The sequence below is a fragment of the Heloderma suspectum genome, chromosome 1 (genome assembly GCF_057233095.1).
Source record: "Heloderma suspectum isolate Gila_16-S chromosome 1, 16-S_ref, whole genome shotgun sequence".
NCBI lineage: Eukaryota > Metazoa > Chordata > Lepidosauria > Squamata > Helodermatidae > Heloderma > Heloderma suspectum.
In genome coordinates this window covers 225,801,715-225,818,706 of record NC_139458.1, presented here as the reverse complement: position 1 = coordinate 225,818,706, position 16,992 = coordinate 225,801,715, and the positions used below count along the sequence as shown (strand labels likewise).

At 44.3% G+C, this 16,992-nt stretch overlaps 1 protein-coding gene across 19 annotated transcripts in view; it reads right to left on the bottom strand.

The window, feature by feature from the left end:
• Positions 1 to 16,992, bottom strand: part of PCNT (pericentrin) — a 278,152-nt gene that overhangs the window by 100,095 nt on the left and 161,065 nt on the right. For 16 of the 19 annotated variants that reach the window (XM_084820798.1, XM_084820789.1, XM_084820783.1 and 13 more), the window contains 3 exons: positions 15,493 to 15,720; positions 10,693 to 10,860; positions 6,969 to 7,037 (listed from right to left, as the gene is read on the bottom strand). In XM_084820798.1, the coding sequence (XP_084676924.1) occupies positions 6,969 to 7,037; positions 10,693 to 10,860; positions 15,493 to 15,720 (465 nt within the window). The remainder of the gene's footprint in view (positions 1 to 6,968; positions 7,038 to 10,692; positions 10,861 to 15,492; positions 15,721 to 16,992) is intronic. The other 3 variants (XM_084820817.1, XM_084820933.1, XM_084820854.1) reach the window with 2 other exon arrangements.

Genomic DNA, 16,992 nt, shown 5'->3' with positions numbered 1-16,992 from the left:
CAAGACAAAAAGTTGCTGCCCCTGCCAGTTTGGCTCATGTTCACCAAAGGTGTTCACAGCATCCCCACTGCACATCAGCCAAGGAACATAGAAAGTTCAGGTCAAGAGTATTTGCCCATCTAGTCCAGTATTGTCTTCTCCAACTGGCAGAGGCTCTACAGAGTTTTCTGTAGAGCTCTAAAGATACCAGGGCTTGAAACACAGCAGGTGCTCTACTACTGAGCTATGATCCCTCCTATAAAAGTGGTGGAAGTGTGTCAGTTTTGGCTTCTGCCAAATAGCAGCAAAGAAAGCCCCCCACTTCCCTTTCCTGTTCCTGAGCTGGAAAGGAGGTGAGGAGCTTGACAGGTGTCCCTGTGTGGCCAAGGTGCTCCAGGTGCTTTGGCCATGCAATTGCCAAACAACCTCCAGGTTTTCCCCCAAGCTTAAGGAGGGGGCGGGAATTGCAACAGAACTGTTGGAGATCCCTGCCCACCTTCACAGCTTCAAATTAGTTGGAAGGTTGGTTCCTCATCCTGCTTGCCAGAGGGCAGTGGCACACTTGCTGTGGGAAGTAAAAATGTGGAAGTCTGTACATGTGTGTCATTTCAGATGTTCTACACCCAAAACTAAAGTCAAACAGGGCCTCCAATCCTCCTCTGGTTGCCCTGGTACCATCACCAAGCCTTCCCCCTTACCAGGCAGTAGCAATCGGTTCTGTCCCTTTCTTCCTTTCTTTTTTCCAGGTGGCTGGGAGCACTTCAAAGCGAAATGCTGGCCTCCAGCCACCTGTCATTTTTACTTCCCAAGAGTGTCTCTTGGGAATAAAGATAGCAAGTGGGTGGAGGCCGGTGCTTCACTTTGAAGTGCTCCCAGCCACCTAGAAAAAATGTAAATTTAAAAATAAAATAGATCACAGGTATCAGCAGGAAACTTTGCTGGTGCAGGGGGACCTGTCAGCAGGTGCCACACATTGACTACTCAAATGTATCTTGTGATATTTCTACCTTCTTTTTATCCAGTGCTTGCCCAGCACATGGCTCTATAAATGGGCAGGGGGAACCAGCTAATTCAAGTGTTGTGAGGATAAAATGGAGAGGAGGAGGATACTGTACGCTGCCTGGGGTTCCTTAAGGAGGAAAAAAGGCAGGATATAAATGTAATAAATACATACATACATAATTCAAGATTAAAGATTAGAGGTAAAATGCTCTATCACTCCATAACTTGGGGGTACGATGTTCCTAAGGTGTTTTATGTAAAAGAATTCTGTGTGTCAAGCAGGGTATCTCAGGTTTGCATTTTAGAGATGGCCCAACACTCATCTCTCTAATTTGGTAGAAGAGTAAAGACAGGTTGTTTACCTGTAACAGTAGTTCTTCAAGTGATCATCTGTGCATTCACATACATGGGCTCTGTGCCTGCGTGGAGCCTCAGTTCGGGAAACTTCTATAGCTGAGGTGTTTTGGCAGGAACCCTTTCCCCACCGTCCACTGTGCGTATCATAGCGGGTTCCTGCCTATTCCCTCAGGTCCTTGAGATGGACATTAGAGCCTTGAAACCAATAGGGAGACTATACCTCAGTACCATCATTGAACATGAGCATGACACCGAAGTGGGGATGCTGGGCGGGTTGTGTGAATGCACAGATGACTACCCGAAGAACTTCAGTTACAAGTAAGCAACCTGTCTTTCTTGTACATGGTCTCTGTGCATCACACACATGGGCAAGTAACAGGCTGACTTACCGGAGGTGGGTTGGTGTCCTAAGTGAGAACCAATGACAAGATTGTATGCCCAAAGGAACAGTCAGCTGTAGCCCTAATGTCCAGTTGATAATGTTGGATGAAAGTCGGCAGCGTAGATGAAGCTGCAGCACAGCCAAGGTCTGGGGTGGTAATACCCCTATCAAAGGCAACATATATTGACACTGCGTGAGTGGAATGTGCTTGAATTAGGGCAGACAGCTTGAGCCTGGCCAGCTCATATCCCAGTCTGATGGTCTTGACTACGCAAGATGAAAAACACTGTGAAAAGGCAACCCTTTGTCCTCCATAACAACGAAACAGACAAGGTGACTGACAAAGTTGCTCTGGATTTGTAGGATGCCAGTGCTCACCAAATGTCCAACTGTGTGTAAAGTCGATTCCAATGCGGTGGAAGGAAACAGAAAGAATGGCAGCAAGATGATGTCCTGGCTAAGGTGAAAATTAGAGATCACCTTGGGAGAAAAGCTACATCAGGTCTTAAGACCACCTCATCCCTAGGAAAAACAAGATAAGGTGAATCTAATGTGACGTGTACACAGTTTACCGGAACAGTGCGATGAAGTAATTGCAATGAGGAATGCTACCTTCCAAGAAAGAATGCACAAGTCAGTTATAGCCATGGGTTCAAATGGTTTTAAAGATAATGCCTTAAGAACCACTGAGATACTCCATGGTGGTACTGTGGGATGGAACAGAGGCACCAAATTCTGAATTCTGCTGAAAAACTTCTTAGATGTCAGATGTGAAAACATAGAAAAACCTTCAATCGGAGGGTGAAATGAGGAAATAGCTGAGCGGTAAACATGGAAAGATGAAAGTTTAAGGTTCCTCTTGAAAAATTTTAACAGAAACAATAGGATTTTATGTAAAGAGCACCTAACAGAATCAAAGTCTCGTGCAGTGGCAAATGAGAATGCAGTCCATTTTCTAGTATACGAACAATGCATTGAGGGCTTGTGTCCTGATTTTCGCCAGGACCTTGGTGATTAAGGGGAAAGGAGGAAAGGTGTAAACCAGGGTCCCTGTCCACTGAAAAACAAAAGCATTGCCCATGGCCCGTGGCTGCGGCCCGCTCGGCTGCAAAACATTGGGCAAGCAATGTTGTCTCTGGTAGCGAAGAGATCTACTGTTGACATGCCCCATCTGTCATAAAGTTCAGTAAGAACCATCCTGTCCATCTCTTACTCGTGGAAGGTCAGAAGCATCCCACTTAGTTGATCAGCAAGGACAGTGACTGCCACTAACCTGATCTGATGGACTACACCAGTGAAGGATTATCAAAGCTAGGGCAAGTAGAGGAAGCGATCTGGTACCTCCTTGCTTATTCAGGTAAGCTATGACAATTGTGTTGTCCGAGGTAATCTGGATCAGTCTGCCCCACAGGTCCAGCCTGAATGCCCTGACTGCCTTCTCTACTGCCCATAGTTCCAACAAATTGATATGGCCTGTGGCTTTGCTGGGTGATCACTGCCCATGGACTATGAGACCTAGTGAGCTCCCCATCCTGTGAACGATGCATTGGTGGTCATTATGCGGGATGGAGAAGGCTGAAGAAAAGGCATTCCCTTTATCAGATTGTTGGCTCAAGTCCACTACTGGAGAGACTCTTTGACTTCTCTCAGCAACTGCAGACAAGTTCGGTGGGCATCCCCATCGGTGTTGAAGCTGCTCAAGAACCAAGCTTGAAGCAGCCTCATCTGTACACATGCAAGACAGACTACTGCCGTGGTCACTGTCATAAGGCCGAGAAGGTGATGAACCAGAAAATCTGTCATAATCCTCCGGGTAATCAGCTTGGTGGTGAGGGTAGTCACAACCATACAATGGTCCTCTGGAAGATGAGCATGGCCAAGACGCGAGTCCAACATTGCTTCAATAAACTGAATCCACTGTGTTGGTTGAAGGTGTGACTTCTTCTGATGGATCACCAGTCCTAAATCCCCAAGGAAAACACAAGTCAGCTCTATCAATCTCCACAAACAACTCTCAGTAGGCAACAGGAAGCAGCCAATCTTCAATGTATGGATAAACGTCAATACTCTTCACTCACAAATGGACACGGACCACCACCATGCACTTGGTGAAGACCCCTGGACCAAAGGGTAACACCTGAAACTGGTAGGCATCCAGTTCAATGATGAAGCAGAGAAACTAGTGGTGATGCTGCGCTATAGCAATATGGAAGTTAGCGTCCTTGAGATCAATAGAGGCGAACCAGTCTCCCTTAGGGAGAATAGATGCCAGTGAAACCGTGCAGAACTTCCTAGGCGTGATGTATATGTTGAGATCCCCTAGGTCCAGAATTGATTGGAGTCCTCCATCCCTCTCAGTACCATGAAGTACCTTGAATAAGAACCCTTGAGAAGTCTACTCCAGGCCTTTTGCACTGAATCAAGGGCTTCATCTGTCTTTGCACTTAACAAACCCAAACCATGAAATGGTAGATCCTCAATCTTTGAACGTGCCTCCTAGGAAAGCCCTGCTGATCTTAACCAAACATGCCGATGCAAAGCAATCACCCCAACTAACACCTTAGAATCACAATCAATGTGGTATCTTGAGGTATGTATCTGCTGCCTAGAAAGTCTCATTGCTTCATTCTGGAACATACGAGGCAAGTCCATTTTTCTTCCGGGAGGTGCTCGAAAAAGCCTGCCAACCTTGTCCCACAACAGAAGCTGGTAGCCAAATATGGCCACCTGATAGTTAAGCACCCTGAAGCCCACTGAAGCTTTAGAGTAGACCTGCTTTCCCAAGAGATCAAGATGCAGTCCCTATCTATAGGGGATGAATGTTGTCTATGAGACTTCCCTTGAGCAGCTTCCACCACAATCGAATTGCTGGAAAAGAAAGCCCGCATCTGTCTCCTGCACTCCATACATACCCTGAAGACGCTTTGATGTAAGTGGCATAGTAGAAGGCACTTTCCAAAACTGCTTTATAGTAGTCAACAGGGCAGGTAGCAGAGGTATTGATACAGGCTGTTTCCGGCGGAGGTTGAGTCACAGGATGACTCGCCATCACTGCTGAAACCAGGGATGATCGTGGTGGTGGAAAAGGTACCTTTTCAGGTGCAGATGGAACTACTGGAAGAGAGACCAAGTCTGAGGGAAATTGTGATGATGGCAGGGAACCTGCTGATAAAACCTAAATGTCACGTCAGACTAGTGGAGGAGTCAGGAACTCCCCTTTGGTATCAGGCAGTCTAGATACTGTTGCAGAAAGGATGACAGGAGCAGCAACGGTAGTCTTGGTCATGCCAGTGGCGATAATGGTAAGGGCGACAGGCATAGGAGTCCATTTCCCAATAACGTGACCTATGGTAAGTCCCAATCCGATTGTCTATCCCACTCTGATGGAAATCAAGATTGGTCCCTTGGTCTATCATAGGGTTGAGGGCGATAATCCCAAGGCAAAGCCATCGAGAACATGGAATCCCATGAACCCTATCGGCAATACCTTGGAGCACCTTGCCAAGGTGAGTTATATGGGCAAGGAGGCAGAGCAGAGGAGATGTCCCTTATCTCACCTTCTGAAGTTGACATACCTGGGCATGCTTCAACTCTCGGAGCCAATACAGCTTGAGGAATGGGAGACAACAGCATTGGTGGAATAGGTGGTATAGTCACTGGTGCTGGTGAGGTTCGATCCTGTGGAGGGATCACCAACACTGGGGATCGAGATGCTGACGAAGGTATAGTAAGACCAACTGCTTCCGAAGACTAAGGTCAATCCCAACTCGGATCGAGCGGCTTCTTTTAAGTTTTGTTCTTCTTTTTACCCTCTGAGAATGGGAATGTCTGTTTTGATTATTTTGCTTTTTTCATCACCTTTTTGGCCAGAGACCATCCCGGAGTTGGAGACAGCTCTTGTGTGCTTGATTTTTCAAGAGAAAGACACTGAGGGGATTTTTCCCTGACAGCTGCAGGCGAGGGCGCAGTGGATGAGCCATAGATGACTTCAGGTCCTCAAAAGCCTCAAGCACTTTACACCAAAGGACTGTCTTCAGTCTTTTTGAGTGATTACGGCTCACCTGCTAGTGAATGCTTGATAGTGGAGATAAGATTCCATTATGTACCCCTCTCTCAAGCAGAAAAGACAGTGTTCAGGAGTGTCCATCTGCTGGTGGCAATTTTCTACTGAAGCAGATACACTTTCTGAGGGCCATACACCTTTTTGGGTAATCACTAGATGATGAAAATAAAAAGAAAATAAATGAACGCAGAAAGAAATAGACAGAAAAATATGGTAGTAAGACAAGGTAGAAATCAAAAACACCTCGCTAAACACAATCAGACAAACTGATCAAGAGAAGATCCCTTACAAAGCTGCCATAATGGCGGACGAAAGAGAACTGAGGGAATAGGCAGGAACCTGCTAGGACATGTGCAGTGGACGGTGGAGGAAGGGTTCCCACCAAAACTCCACAGCAATAGTTTCCCAAACTGAGGCTTTGCGCAGGCGCAGAGCCCATGTGTGTGATGCACAGAGACCACAAAGAAGAACAATTCGTTCAATCGAGGAATTCATTAGAGACTCATATACTTGCCAGTAGTATGGAAAAGAACAGGACAATAAATTATATAGATGCCAATAGTGGGATAAAGTTTTGGGGGTTAACACATAGCATAAGTGTAGTTTTAGCATATTTAATATAAGATTCAACTGTAACTATGTTATTTTTAAGTTAGAGGGAAATTTAGTATTTTGGTTTTTTTTAAATAAAAATGTATTTAAAATTTAAATACCCTATATTTTTTAATCATTTGGTATTTAGTCACCCTGAATTAAATTTGCAAACTGCCTTGGGTGCCTTCGCAGATAACCAGTATACAAATTCATTGAGAGCAATCCTATGAGGTCCCTGGGATATTTTAGATTCCCTCCTCAGAGTCTGTAGACACTCCTACAACCTCAAAGGAGGGAATCCGAACAGGGATTGTTTCTCCCTGACTCTCACAAGCGCTGGGGAAAGCATCGCTGAAACTTCCTCACCTGAAGTTGGAGCTCTGACTAGAGAGACATGCAAATGAGGAGGAAAGCAGTGGGGTGGCAGGTGATCTGCACCATCCTGAAGCCTCCTAGCTCCTGTCCCTGCCCCCATCTCCACAACTCCACTAGACAAGCTCAGAAGCACTTCTAGTGCTAAAACATACAGAAAAGAGGACAAAATGGTGATGACCACCTCCGTCACTCCTCCTGCTCTGCCGGGTGTCTTACCGGAAGAGCATAGGATATTCGGAATACTCCAGCATCAGAGAACTCCTTTGGAAAGGATAGGATTGAACCCTACATAAATGAAATAAATAAATCATGCAGCTTTCATTCAAAAACGTTGTAAGACTTCAAATATCTTAATATATGAATCTGCAACAGTCTTTCAAGAAGAAAAAGAAGGGATCATACAGCTTTACAGTAGAGGTATAGTATAGTATAGAATAGTAGTAGGGTTGGAAGGGGCCTACAAGGCCATCGAGTCCAACCCCCTGCTCAATGCAGGAATCCAAGTCAGAGCATCCCTGACAAATGGCTGTCCAGCCTCGTCTTGAAGGCCTCCAGTGTGGGAGAGCCCACCACCTCCCCAGGTAATTGGTTCCATTGCCGTATTGCTCTGACACTCAGGAAGTTTTTCCTGATGTTCAGTCGGAATCTGGCTTCCTGTAACTTGAGCCCATTATTCCGTGTCCTGCACTCTGGGATGATCAAGAAGAGATCCTGGCCTTCTTCTCTGTGACAACCTTTCAAGTACTTGAAGAGTGCTATCATATCTCCCCTCAGTCTTCTCTTCTCAAGGCTAAACATGCCCAGTTCTTTCAGTCTCTCTTCATAGGGCTTTGTTTCCAGTCCCCTGATCATCTTTGTTGCCCTCCTTTGAACCCTCTCCAGCTTGTCTGCATCCTTCTTAAAGTGTGGTGCCCAGAACTGGACACAGTACTCCAGATGAGGCCTAACCAGTGCTGAGTAGAGGGGAACTAGTACTTCCCGGGATTTGGAAGCGATGCTTCTATGAATGCAGCCCAAAATAGCATTTGCCTTTTTTGCAGCCACATCACACTGTTGGCTCATATTCAGCTTGTGATCGACGACAATTCCAAGATCCTTCTCGCTCGTAGTGTGGTTGAGCCACGTATCCCCCATCTTGTAACTGTGCATTTGGTTTCTTTTTCCTAGGTGCAGAACTTGGCATTTGTCCCTATTAAATGCCATTCTGTTGTTTTCTGCCCAGCACTCCAGTCTATCCAGATCACTTTGAATTTTGTTTCTGTCTTCCAAAGTATTAGCTATCCCTCCCAATTTTGTGTCATCTGCAAATTTGATCAGCATTCCCTGCACCTCCTCCTCCAAGTCATTAATAAAAATGTTGAAGAGCACTGGGCCCAGGACTGAGCCCTGCGGTACCCCACTCGTTACCTCTCCCCAGCTTGAGAAGGTCCCATTGATAAGCACTCTTTGAGTCCGATTCTGTAGCCAACTGTGGATCCACCGGATCGTTGTTTCATCTAGCCCACTTCGAGCTAGTTTGCTCATCAGGATATCATGGGGCACTTTGTCGAAAGCTTTGCTGAAGTCGAGGTATATGATGTCTACAGCATTCCCACGGTCTACAAGGGAGGTGACTTGATCAAAAAATGAGATCAGATTTGTCTGGCAGGACTTGTTTTTGACAAATCCATGTTGGCTTCGAGTAATCACGGCATTGTTGTCAAGGTGCTTCCAGATGGATTGCTTTATGATCTGCTCCAGAATTTTCCCAGGGATTGATGTCAGACTGACTGGTCTGTAGTTCCCAGGTTCCTCCTTTTTACCCTTTTTGAAGATAGGGACAACGTTAGCCCTCCTCCAGTCATCTGGCACTTCCCCTGTCCTCCATGATTTCTCAAAGAGAATAGACAGCGGTTCTGAGAGTTCTTCTGCCAGTTCCTTTATGACTCTAGGATGCAGTTCATCTGGCCCTGGAGATTTGAACTCATTCAAAGTAATGAGGTGTTCCTTGACCATATGCCTGTCGATCTCAAGCTGCAATCCTGCCCCTTCAGCCTGTACTTCGCCTTTGCCAGGGGGGTCATAGACCCTCTTTTGGGAGAAGACTGAGCCAAAGTAGGAATTGAGCACCTCTGCCTTTTCTTTGTCCTCTGTTATCATTTTGCCATCCTTATTTAATAGCTGAACAACCATTTCTTTCCTCTGCCTTTTACTATGCACGTAGCTGAAGAAAGCCTTTTTGTTGTTTTTAGCATCCCTCGCTAACCTCACCTCGTTCTCCGCTTTAGCCTTCCTGACGCCATCCCTGCAATTCTGTGCTACCTGCCTGTACTCTTCCTTTGTTACTTGGCCTTCTTTCCACTTCCTATATGTGTCCTTTTTTGTTTTCAGGTCATCCCTAAGCTTTTTGTGAAGCCACATTGGCTTCTTCTGTTGTCTTCCACCTTTTCTTCTTGTTGGAATTGTTTGTGATTGTGCATTGAGAATTTCCTTTTTTAAAAGTTCCCACCCATCTTGGACTCCTTTTCTCGCTAGCATTGCTTGCCATGGGACCTTACTGATCATTGTTCTGAGTTTATTAAAATCAGCTTTCCTAAAATCCAGGGTACGCGTTTGAGTACACTCGGCTTTTGCTTCCCTTAGAACCAAAAACTCAAGTACAACATGGTCGCTTTCCCCCAGAGTTCCTGTAACTGCTACTTTATCCACTAAGTCATCTCTGTTGGTTAGGATCAAGTCAAGGATAGCCGATCCTCTAGTTCCTTCCTCTACTTTCTGTAGGAGGAAGTTATCCGCCACACAAGTCAGGAATTTCCTGGAGGGGCCATGTTTTGCAGAATTTGTCTCCCAACAAATATCGGGGAAATTGAAGTCCCCCATTACTACTACATCATGCTTCCTTAAAACATTGGCTATTTGCTTTTCAAAAGTTTCATCCTTGTCTTCTCCTTGATTGGGTGGCCGGTAGTAGACTCCGACCACCAGGTTCCTTTTATTCTTTGCTCCATTTATTTCAACCCAGATGCTCTCGATGGGGCTACCAAGCTCCTCCTCCTGTATTTCTGTGCAGAGATATGTATTTTTCACATACAGTGCAACCCCGCCTCCCTTTCTGTTCCTCCTGTTCTTTTTGAACAAGTTATATCCTTCAACTGCTGTATTCCAGTCATGAGAGTCATCCCACCAAGTCTCAGTTATACCTATCAAGTCATAATTTCCCTCCTGTATTAAGAGTTCAAGTTCGTTCTGTTTGTTTCCCATACTCTGGGCATTAGTATATAGACATCGAAGACCATGTGCTTCATAGTCTGGCTTTCTTCCTACCTGTGTCTGAAGACTATTATTGGACGCTATGCAATAACTATGCATAGCTATGCATAGCTATGCATAACTATGCATAGCTATGCAATAACTATGCATTCGTAAGTTACATTCCTAAAACAAGATTTTCAACTACTATAATTGTACTGTCAAAGCAGGGAAGAGTCAATAAGAGACAGACTTTGGGTTTTTCCTGATTAACCCTTTAGGGCACAATACTATGGCTGCTAGACAGCGGCTAGACAGCCATAGGATTGTTCAGTTTATGGGAACCGACCTCAGAGCCTGCACTCACAGCTCAGTTCCCACAAACCGTGCTCCCCACCCCCACCGCCTCGTAGGAGGTGAGGGTTATCTCCTGGCTCCGCACTTGTAAGAGCAGCACAGAGTGGCTGGAGAGAGTGCGTTCCCGGGGGCAGGACCTCGGAAGTGCTGGTACAATGTTTCCAATGCGTCGTCCAGCCTCCCCCGCCCCACCCTGAAGTCCCCCAGCTAGATAGCCGAAATTCGCCATCTAGCTGGAAATGCAGGGCAGCTGAAGGGCGGGTAGAAGATCCCCTCTGTGCTCCACCCACCCTGCATTGGACAGGTGATCACCTCTGAGTTCGCCTATCCACGCAGGATTCTCATTGCAACTTACTTCTTTCTTTTTTGTTGCAAGTTCCTCTTGTGCTTTTAATTGTTCTGTTATTATATGATCCAAGCTGTCTTCTGTAAGCACTCTGTGCCTAGCTTCATCCAGTTTGGATTGCAGAGTAGAAATCTGAATCAAATTATTGTATTGTTGCTGTTGCAATGCTTCTTTATCCTATAAAATATTTACACAAAAAATAATATATGTATGCAATATCCCCTTCAGACTATTTTTATGGATCAATGACAAGGTGAGTTCTTCTCTGTCGTCTGAATCTACTATATCTGCTCTTTGCTGTTTTGCACTCTCCAATCATTTCAATGGCGCTGAAACAAAAATGATATTACTGTGCCATGGCAGGGTTTATTCTAATGTGCAGCCGGACACGTTTTATGCAGTTGTAAAAAAAATGTGTGCAGTTGAAACTAAATCTTTATGCAGTTGGGAATATGGACTTCAATAAGAACAAGGTTGTTTCTTAAAAGAACTATGTAAGAAAATAAGATAAAGAAATAGATTATTAAGGGGATTACTCTCTTTTTTCAAACTTTATAACATTATATTAATCATATATTATTGGGACCAACTGCCTGACTAGTCAAAAGCATTTATTTTGTACATATCAACAGCATATGTAGATATACAACAGTGGCACATAGCAGTACAAACACAAAGAAGGAGGAGGGAGGAACATGGGTGGGAGGGTGGTGTTGCACTCATGTCCTACTTGTGGGTTTCTCGTAGGCAACTGGTTAGCCACTGTGTGAACCAAATGCTGGACTAGATGGACCCTTGGTCTGATCTAGCATGGCTCTTTTTATGTTCTTAAAGAAGAAAGCTACATAATTGTGCCATGTGCCATACTTCCTCTCATACTATACCTATCACATCAAAATTTCTTTTTTAAGATGATCAGATTATCACCCCATCTGAGACAGGATGGGATGAACAGAGTTGCTTGGAAGCCACTGAGAAAACTCCTTTCAACCACACCTGCTCTCTTGCTTTAGCTCTGTCTTTGGTTCTGTGCTCTTGTTTAGTTATCCATAGGTGCACTGATGCCCTAGGATTCCATTCAATGAGAGGTAGCGTATTGTAACAGATGCAGAGGTATTCCTTTTCTGACTCAAGTGAGAGTCTGTTTCTGGTTATGGACGTTCAACATCAGCACTATGAAGCTTAGCTGCTAAAAAACATGCCATGAGTGTTGTCACATTTCTATGTTCCTTCGATAATGCAAGAAAATGGACCAAATAGGACAATGTCATCTTGTGAACATCACTGATGCTGTCAAGTTGAAGTATCTCTTCATGTTCTAGTGAGAGTTCTGCCAGACAGAGGTCTGTATCTAGTACTTTGTGAACTGCTTCCAGGTTTACTGAAGGTTGTAAGGTGGCAAAAGGCTTCATAATCAGCAACAGATCAGCATCAACTTCAAAATGTTGATTCGAGAACTCAAGAGAGTCAACTACTTCATTACAGAGAGTGCCAGCATCTCTACTGTCAGATACATGCTGCTGGTGTTTCTTGCGTCTCTTCTTATGCTTTGTTTCTAGTTGAATTCCATTCAGCATCACTGTTCCATCTGTTTGTCTAACAACTTCATCCTGGAAAGCCTTGACCTACCCACCAAGTAAATACTGTTCTTTCAATGCCAATAGCTTTCATTTTACCAATATTGTCAGCTTCTCTATGCCGAGGGCAATTACCTCATCTTCTTGCAGCTGCTTCTGGTACCTACTGAAGACTGTAAGTATATCAGCCAAAAAGGACAGAAGTAAGAGCTTATATTCATCAAGGAGGAAGGCAAGAAACCCAATCCCTAAGCAGCAGAAGAGTAGATGTGCCATCACATTAAGTCTAAGCACCTGCCTTCTTTTCTCACTGGGGAAGAACAACCTTTCTGGCACTTCTCCAAAATAACAGAGTTCAATAATGAGGTGTATAAATAAAAACCCCACAACCTATTCCTGAACATTATATATTATATAGACAGCTTCAGCTATTGGGCAGTATAGAAATGTAATAAATAAATACATGTACTTAAGATTCTTCGAAGCAAGAGAAACTGATGATGGAGTTGTTGTGAGCTAACCTGACACAAGTGTGAATGTATATTTCTTGTCCATAGAACTTAAGGACTTCACCTGGTGTCACTGCAGTAAGAATGGAGAACATTGCCACTATTATGAATTGGCAAATGTGAAAGAACTTGTTGAATCTTTTTAGGTTCAGTATTATGGTATTATTCTTGCTTCTCCATTCTTTTTCAAGACAAGTGACAGGATAGACTCCCTTGCCCCTCTGCTGTAAATCCACTGGCTTCAATTTCCAGCAATCTCTGAACTGCTTTTTGCACGAGTCTTTGCTTTGCTGGTACTATATTAAGCATGGGGAAACTGAGTGTAATACCTGCCTCTTAAGGAACTTGGAATGTAGGCTGTGTAAAGTGGACGGGGCATGGAATGGAGAGAAGGGAAGGTTTTTAAAAAATGATTGTTGGTGTTGAGGAAGAAGGTAAAGAGAGGGGAGATGCTTGGTGAAAAAGAAGCAGCAGCAGCAGAGTGAAGGAGTGCAGCTGAGAAGGAAGTTCAGGGAAGGCAGAAATGTGGAGAAAAAGAGAAAGGAGCAGACAGAGCAGCCCTCAGCCAGAAAGGAACAGTGAACCTCTACACCAGAAGCCAATAACATCAGACTGAAGGAACTGAGACAAGCAACTGTTGCTCGTCTAACACCAGTGGCCAATGTGCTACGTAGTGAAATGTGGTTTAAAGCTAGAGTTGTTCATATTTGGTGTATATAATTCTATTTATTATTTCATTAATACTGTCACTTACTGAAAATCCTAAACTAAATGCTGTTAAATATTTGTTTGCATCTGGAGTGATTGCAATCTGCCCCTCCTCATCCTAATTATGGAAACCAGAGATATTACAAAAACATGTATCCCCCACACATCCTAGAACTTCAGGAAGCACCTGAGATGAACAGCCTTCCTTGCTCAGTGGTCAGAGATTGATAGGTCCCAAACTGAAGAAAACTTCTTCTTAGAGTTGGGGGGCAGCCATTCTCTGTAGTCAGACACCTTATCACCCCTCTTTGGCAGGAAGCTTCATGGGCACTTCACAGATCACTGCAACACTCCCAAACTGTGCAGTAGGCTTAGAGGGTTTCTTGAATGCTCAAATCTGTCAGCATGAAGTGAAAGAATGGCCAAACTCCTCAGGACTATGTGGCCAAAGGAACACCTCCAGGAGGCCTTAACACTTGTTTAAGTTTAAACAGAGTTTGCCTCTGTTGTTACTTTATGCATGTACACTTTGAACAGGCAATCTCTTTCAAACTCAACTGAAGTGAGAACCAACTTGGTAATTAAATTATCTACATAGACGGTAAAATTAGGTTTATTTTTTTGGCTTGGAGGACTGGTGCCATCTTGATTTGGTGTCTCTGGATGTGTATGAGGGCACTTTGAGCCAGAATGAAGGGGCCTGAGTTTTTGTAGCCTTATGATCTTCCTTTCTGCCCTGCTGGGTGGGTTTCTCCCTTATCCTTTCTTCTCTGTGTAACACACAGAGTCCTATAAGTTTGAAAAGAGTTCATAGGAGTTAACTGGGAGTTAATGTGGGTGGGCTCATCCTTACCAGGTGTGCCTTTAAGCCGAAGCCCTGAGGTAGAAAGGAAGGAGGGAAGAGGCATTCCTGCAGCTGTTACTAGTTCTTGTTCAACAAGGGTGCTGGAAGAGATTCATGGACAGAGTGTGGGAGGTTTCAATCAGGAATCTAGGAGAGGCATACATTTTTGTGCTGTCTGGAGAGGAAAGACTGCTGTGCTGATTCTGCTGAGGCCAGAGACTGCCTGAAACTAGACACTGGGAGAGAGTTTTCTTCAAGGAGCAAGGACTCAGCTGTTGCAAACCGCAACTGGGTGGCTACTACAGAGTCTGTAGGCTTGCCTGCCCTCCCTGGAGCCAAGACTGAGGGTGACTATACATATATTGCTGCCCTTTTGTAACTGCTACAGAGACTTTGGGTTTGTGAGCTTCTGGATTAACCTGCCCATGAAGAAGATAGGAAGAACTGAGTTATGCTTCTCAGCTTCATTTGGCCATCCTGCAAAGGGCTCATCAAGGTGGGCTTTGATGTTTTTTTGGGACTGTGATATCTGTCTAGTGTGTAATAATAAATCCCTTGTCAAATCCTTTGATTTGCCCTTGTCTGAGTGTATGAATAAAATGAACTGCCTGGGGTTAAGTGGTAAGACTTGGGTGACATCTGTATTCATTCTTCTTTTCTTTTTAGCTGTATATGTATTTGTTGTTTTATTTTTGGCATGGTTCTCACACCAGCATGGAAACCTCAAAGGAGACTGACTCTCTGCCACAAGACAGGATATCAACTGGGGTCATGGGGGGAAGCCCCACCTCCCTCTTGAAGAGATTTGGAAACTGCCTCCTTGCTCCAGAGGGCAGGGCCTCCTCTGCTCAAAAAGAGAAGCTCACTTGAATGGGATTAAACTGGTCAAGCAGACCAAACCAGTCACCTGCAACTGTTCAATGCAGAGGCAGAACACTGTTTAGCTTTAGAGTGCAAGTGGAAGGTGCCTCCTCACCTAGGTCCCAGCCAAATCTTTCTTCTAAGAGAACCTACCTCCTAGTGGACCCCGGTGTCTAGACCACTGGATGGTAACAGGGAATAATCCTAGTTAGAACATCCCAAAACAGAGATGTCACTTATTAGCCCTACATTACTTCTAAATTCCTCTTTCCATTAAAAATGTAGAACTATTAGATTTAGATAAAGTTACTTGTTTTAATTCAGCTTCCTTTTTTTTCATGTTTTGCAGTTCTTGTATGAGTTGATTGGCATTCTTTGTGTCTTCCACATTTATGCACTCCAGTTCTCTGATCTGTGCTTCCAGCTTTTCTATTTTTTCATTTCGAACAGTCAAGTCTTTCTGTATATGCTCTCTGTCTAAGAAAAGCCTGTTGTAATCTTCTGTTCTCTCTTTTATTTCATTGTGGAGAGACTCTACCTATAAGAATGGACAAACAAAAAAGTTTCATGTTTGAGAAAGGAGAAAGGTAATTTAATAGGTAACACAATCCCTAGCATATTTATCAAAATCATTCTAATTTGCTTCACAGCTCTTAAATACAATTCAAACCCAATGGAATTGCTTGGTATCACTCAAAAACAGAAAGTACAGTGAAAATGTGTATCCAGCAGAGACTCCCATGCAGAGACTCCCATTTGTCCTCACCTTGCTTCGATGAGCCAACAATACTATCCTTCAGTCTAGAAAAGCATGCCAAGGCATCACTGCTCAGGAAGTATTTCTCACAGAGAAAGACTGAAGAAAAGACAATTTAGGCTGACATGATCCCTCCCCCCAAATATCTAGAAGGGTTTCATAAAGAAGAGGAAGAACAACTGTCTATCAGGGCTACTGTGAAAGGAAGAAGAGCATTTTCTTCCATGTTCATGACCCTACAGACAACATGACCACTGTCTTCATAAGCACTCTGCCTTACTCAGGCCTGACATCAGCACCAGGCATGGTGGGGCAAATACCAGGGCCCATGTGTCACTGGAACTGATAATGGCATCTCCCCCTCATTTTTAAATGCGTTGTTAATGGCTTAGCATTGAGGATAAGGAAGATAGTGACTGTGGCCATCTGGCCAAGTGCTACGAAAAGAAGTACTAGGCCAGGCAGTAGCTGCCATTATCATCTTTCTTCACCCCAATGTTTCTGGGCCCTGCTGATGCCCAGAGGTGGCAGGGATAATGAAGATGGCAGTGGCACCAGCTGAAGCTGCCCTGCTCTTACATAATCACTTACTTGTCTCCATTTGCCCTCTAGTAAGATTTGAGGGGGCCACCATAGGGCACCTTGCCATCAAATCTGATGCTAACCCTGGCTAAAAGGGGGGTGCTGACCCTAACCCTTAGAAGCTAAAAAGATGAGTCCTTTCAAAGTACAGAGATGAATCCACCTACGTCAATAATTAAGACAGCATTAATGTTCCAGAACCTATCATTTGCTACTTACTATTTATCAAGATAACAGTGATTCGGTTGTAAATAAAATGATAACAGAATGAGTTTCAGTAAACCATTAAGAGTGTGCTCCTATGTTCAAATTATGATGGCTGGATTGCTTTAGGTTGTGGTACATAGAGATGTCAGAGAAATCCACAGTGGAATCAAATGAGTTTGGATTTCTATGAATCCGACCTGTGGATTCCACAGCAGACCAACTTTTTCCAAGTCGCACAGATTTCCCACAGAGTCGCACTTGCAG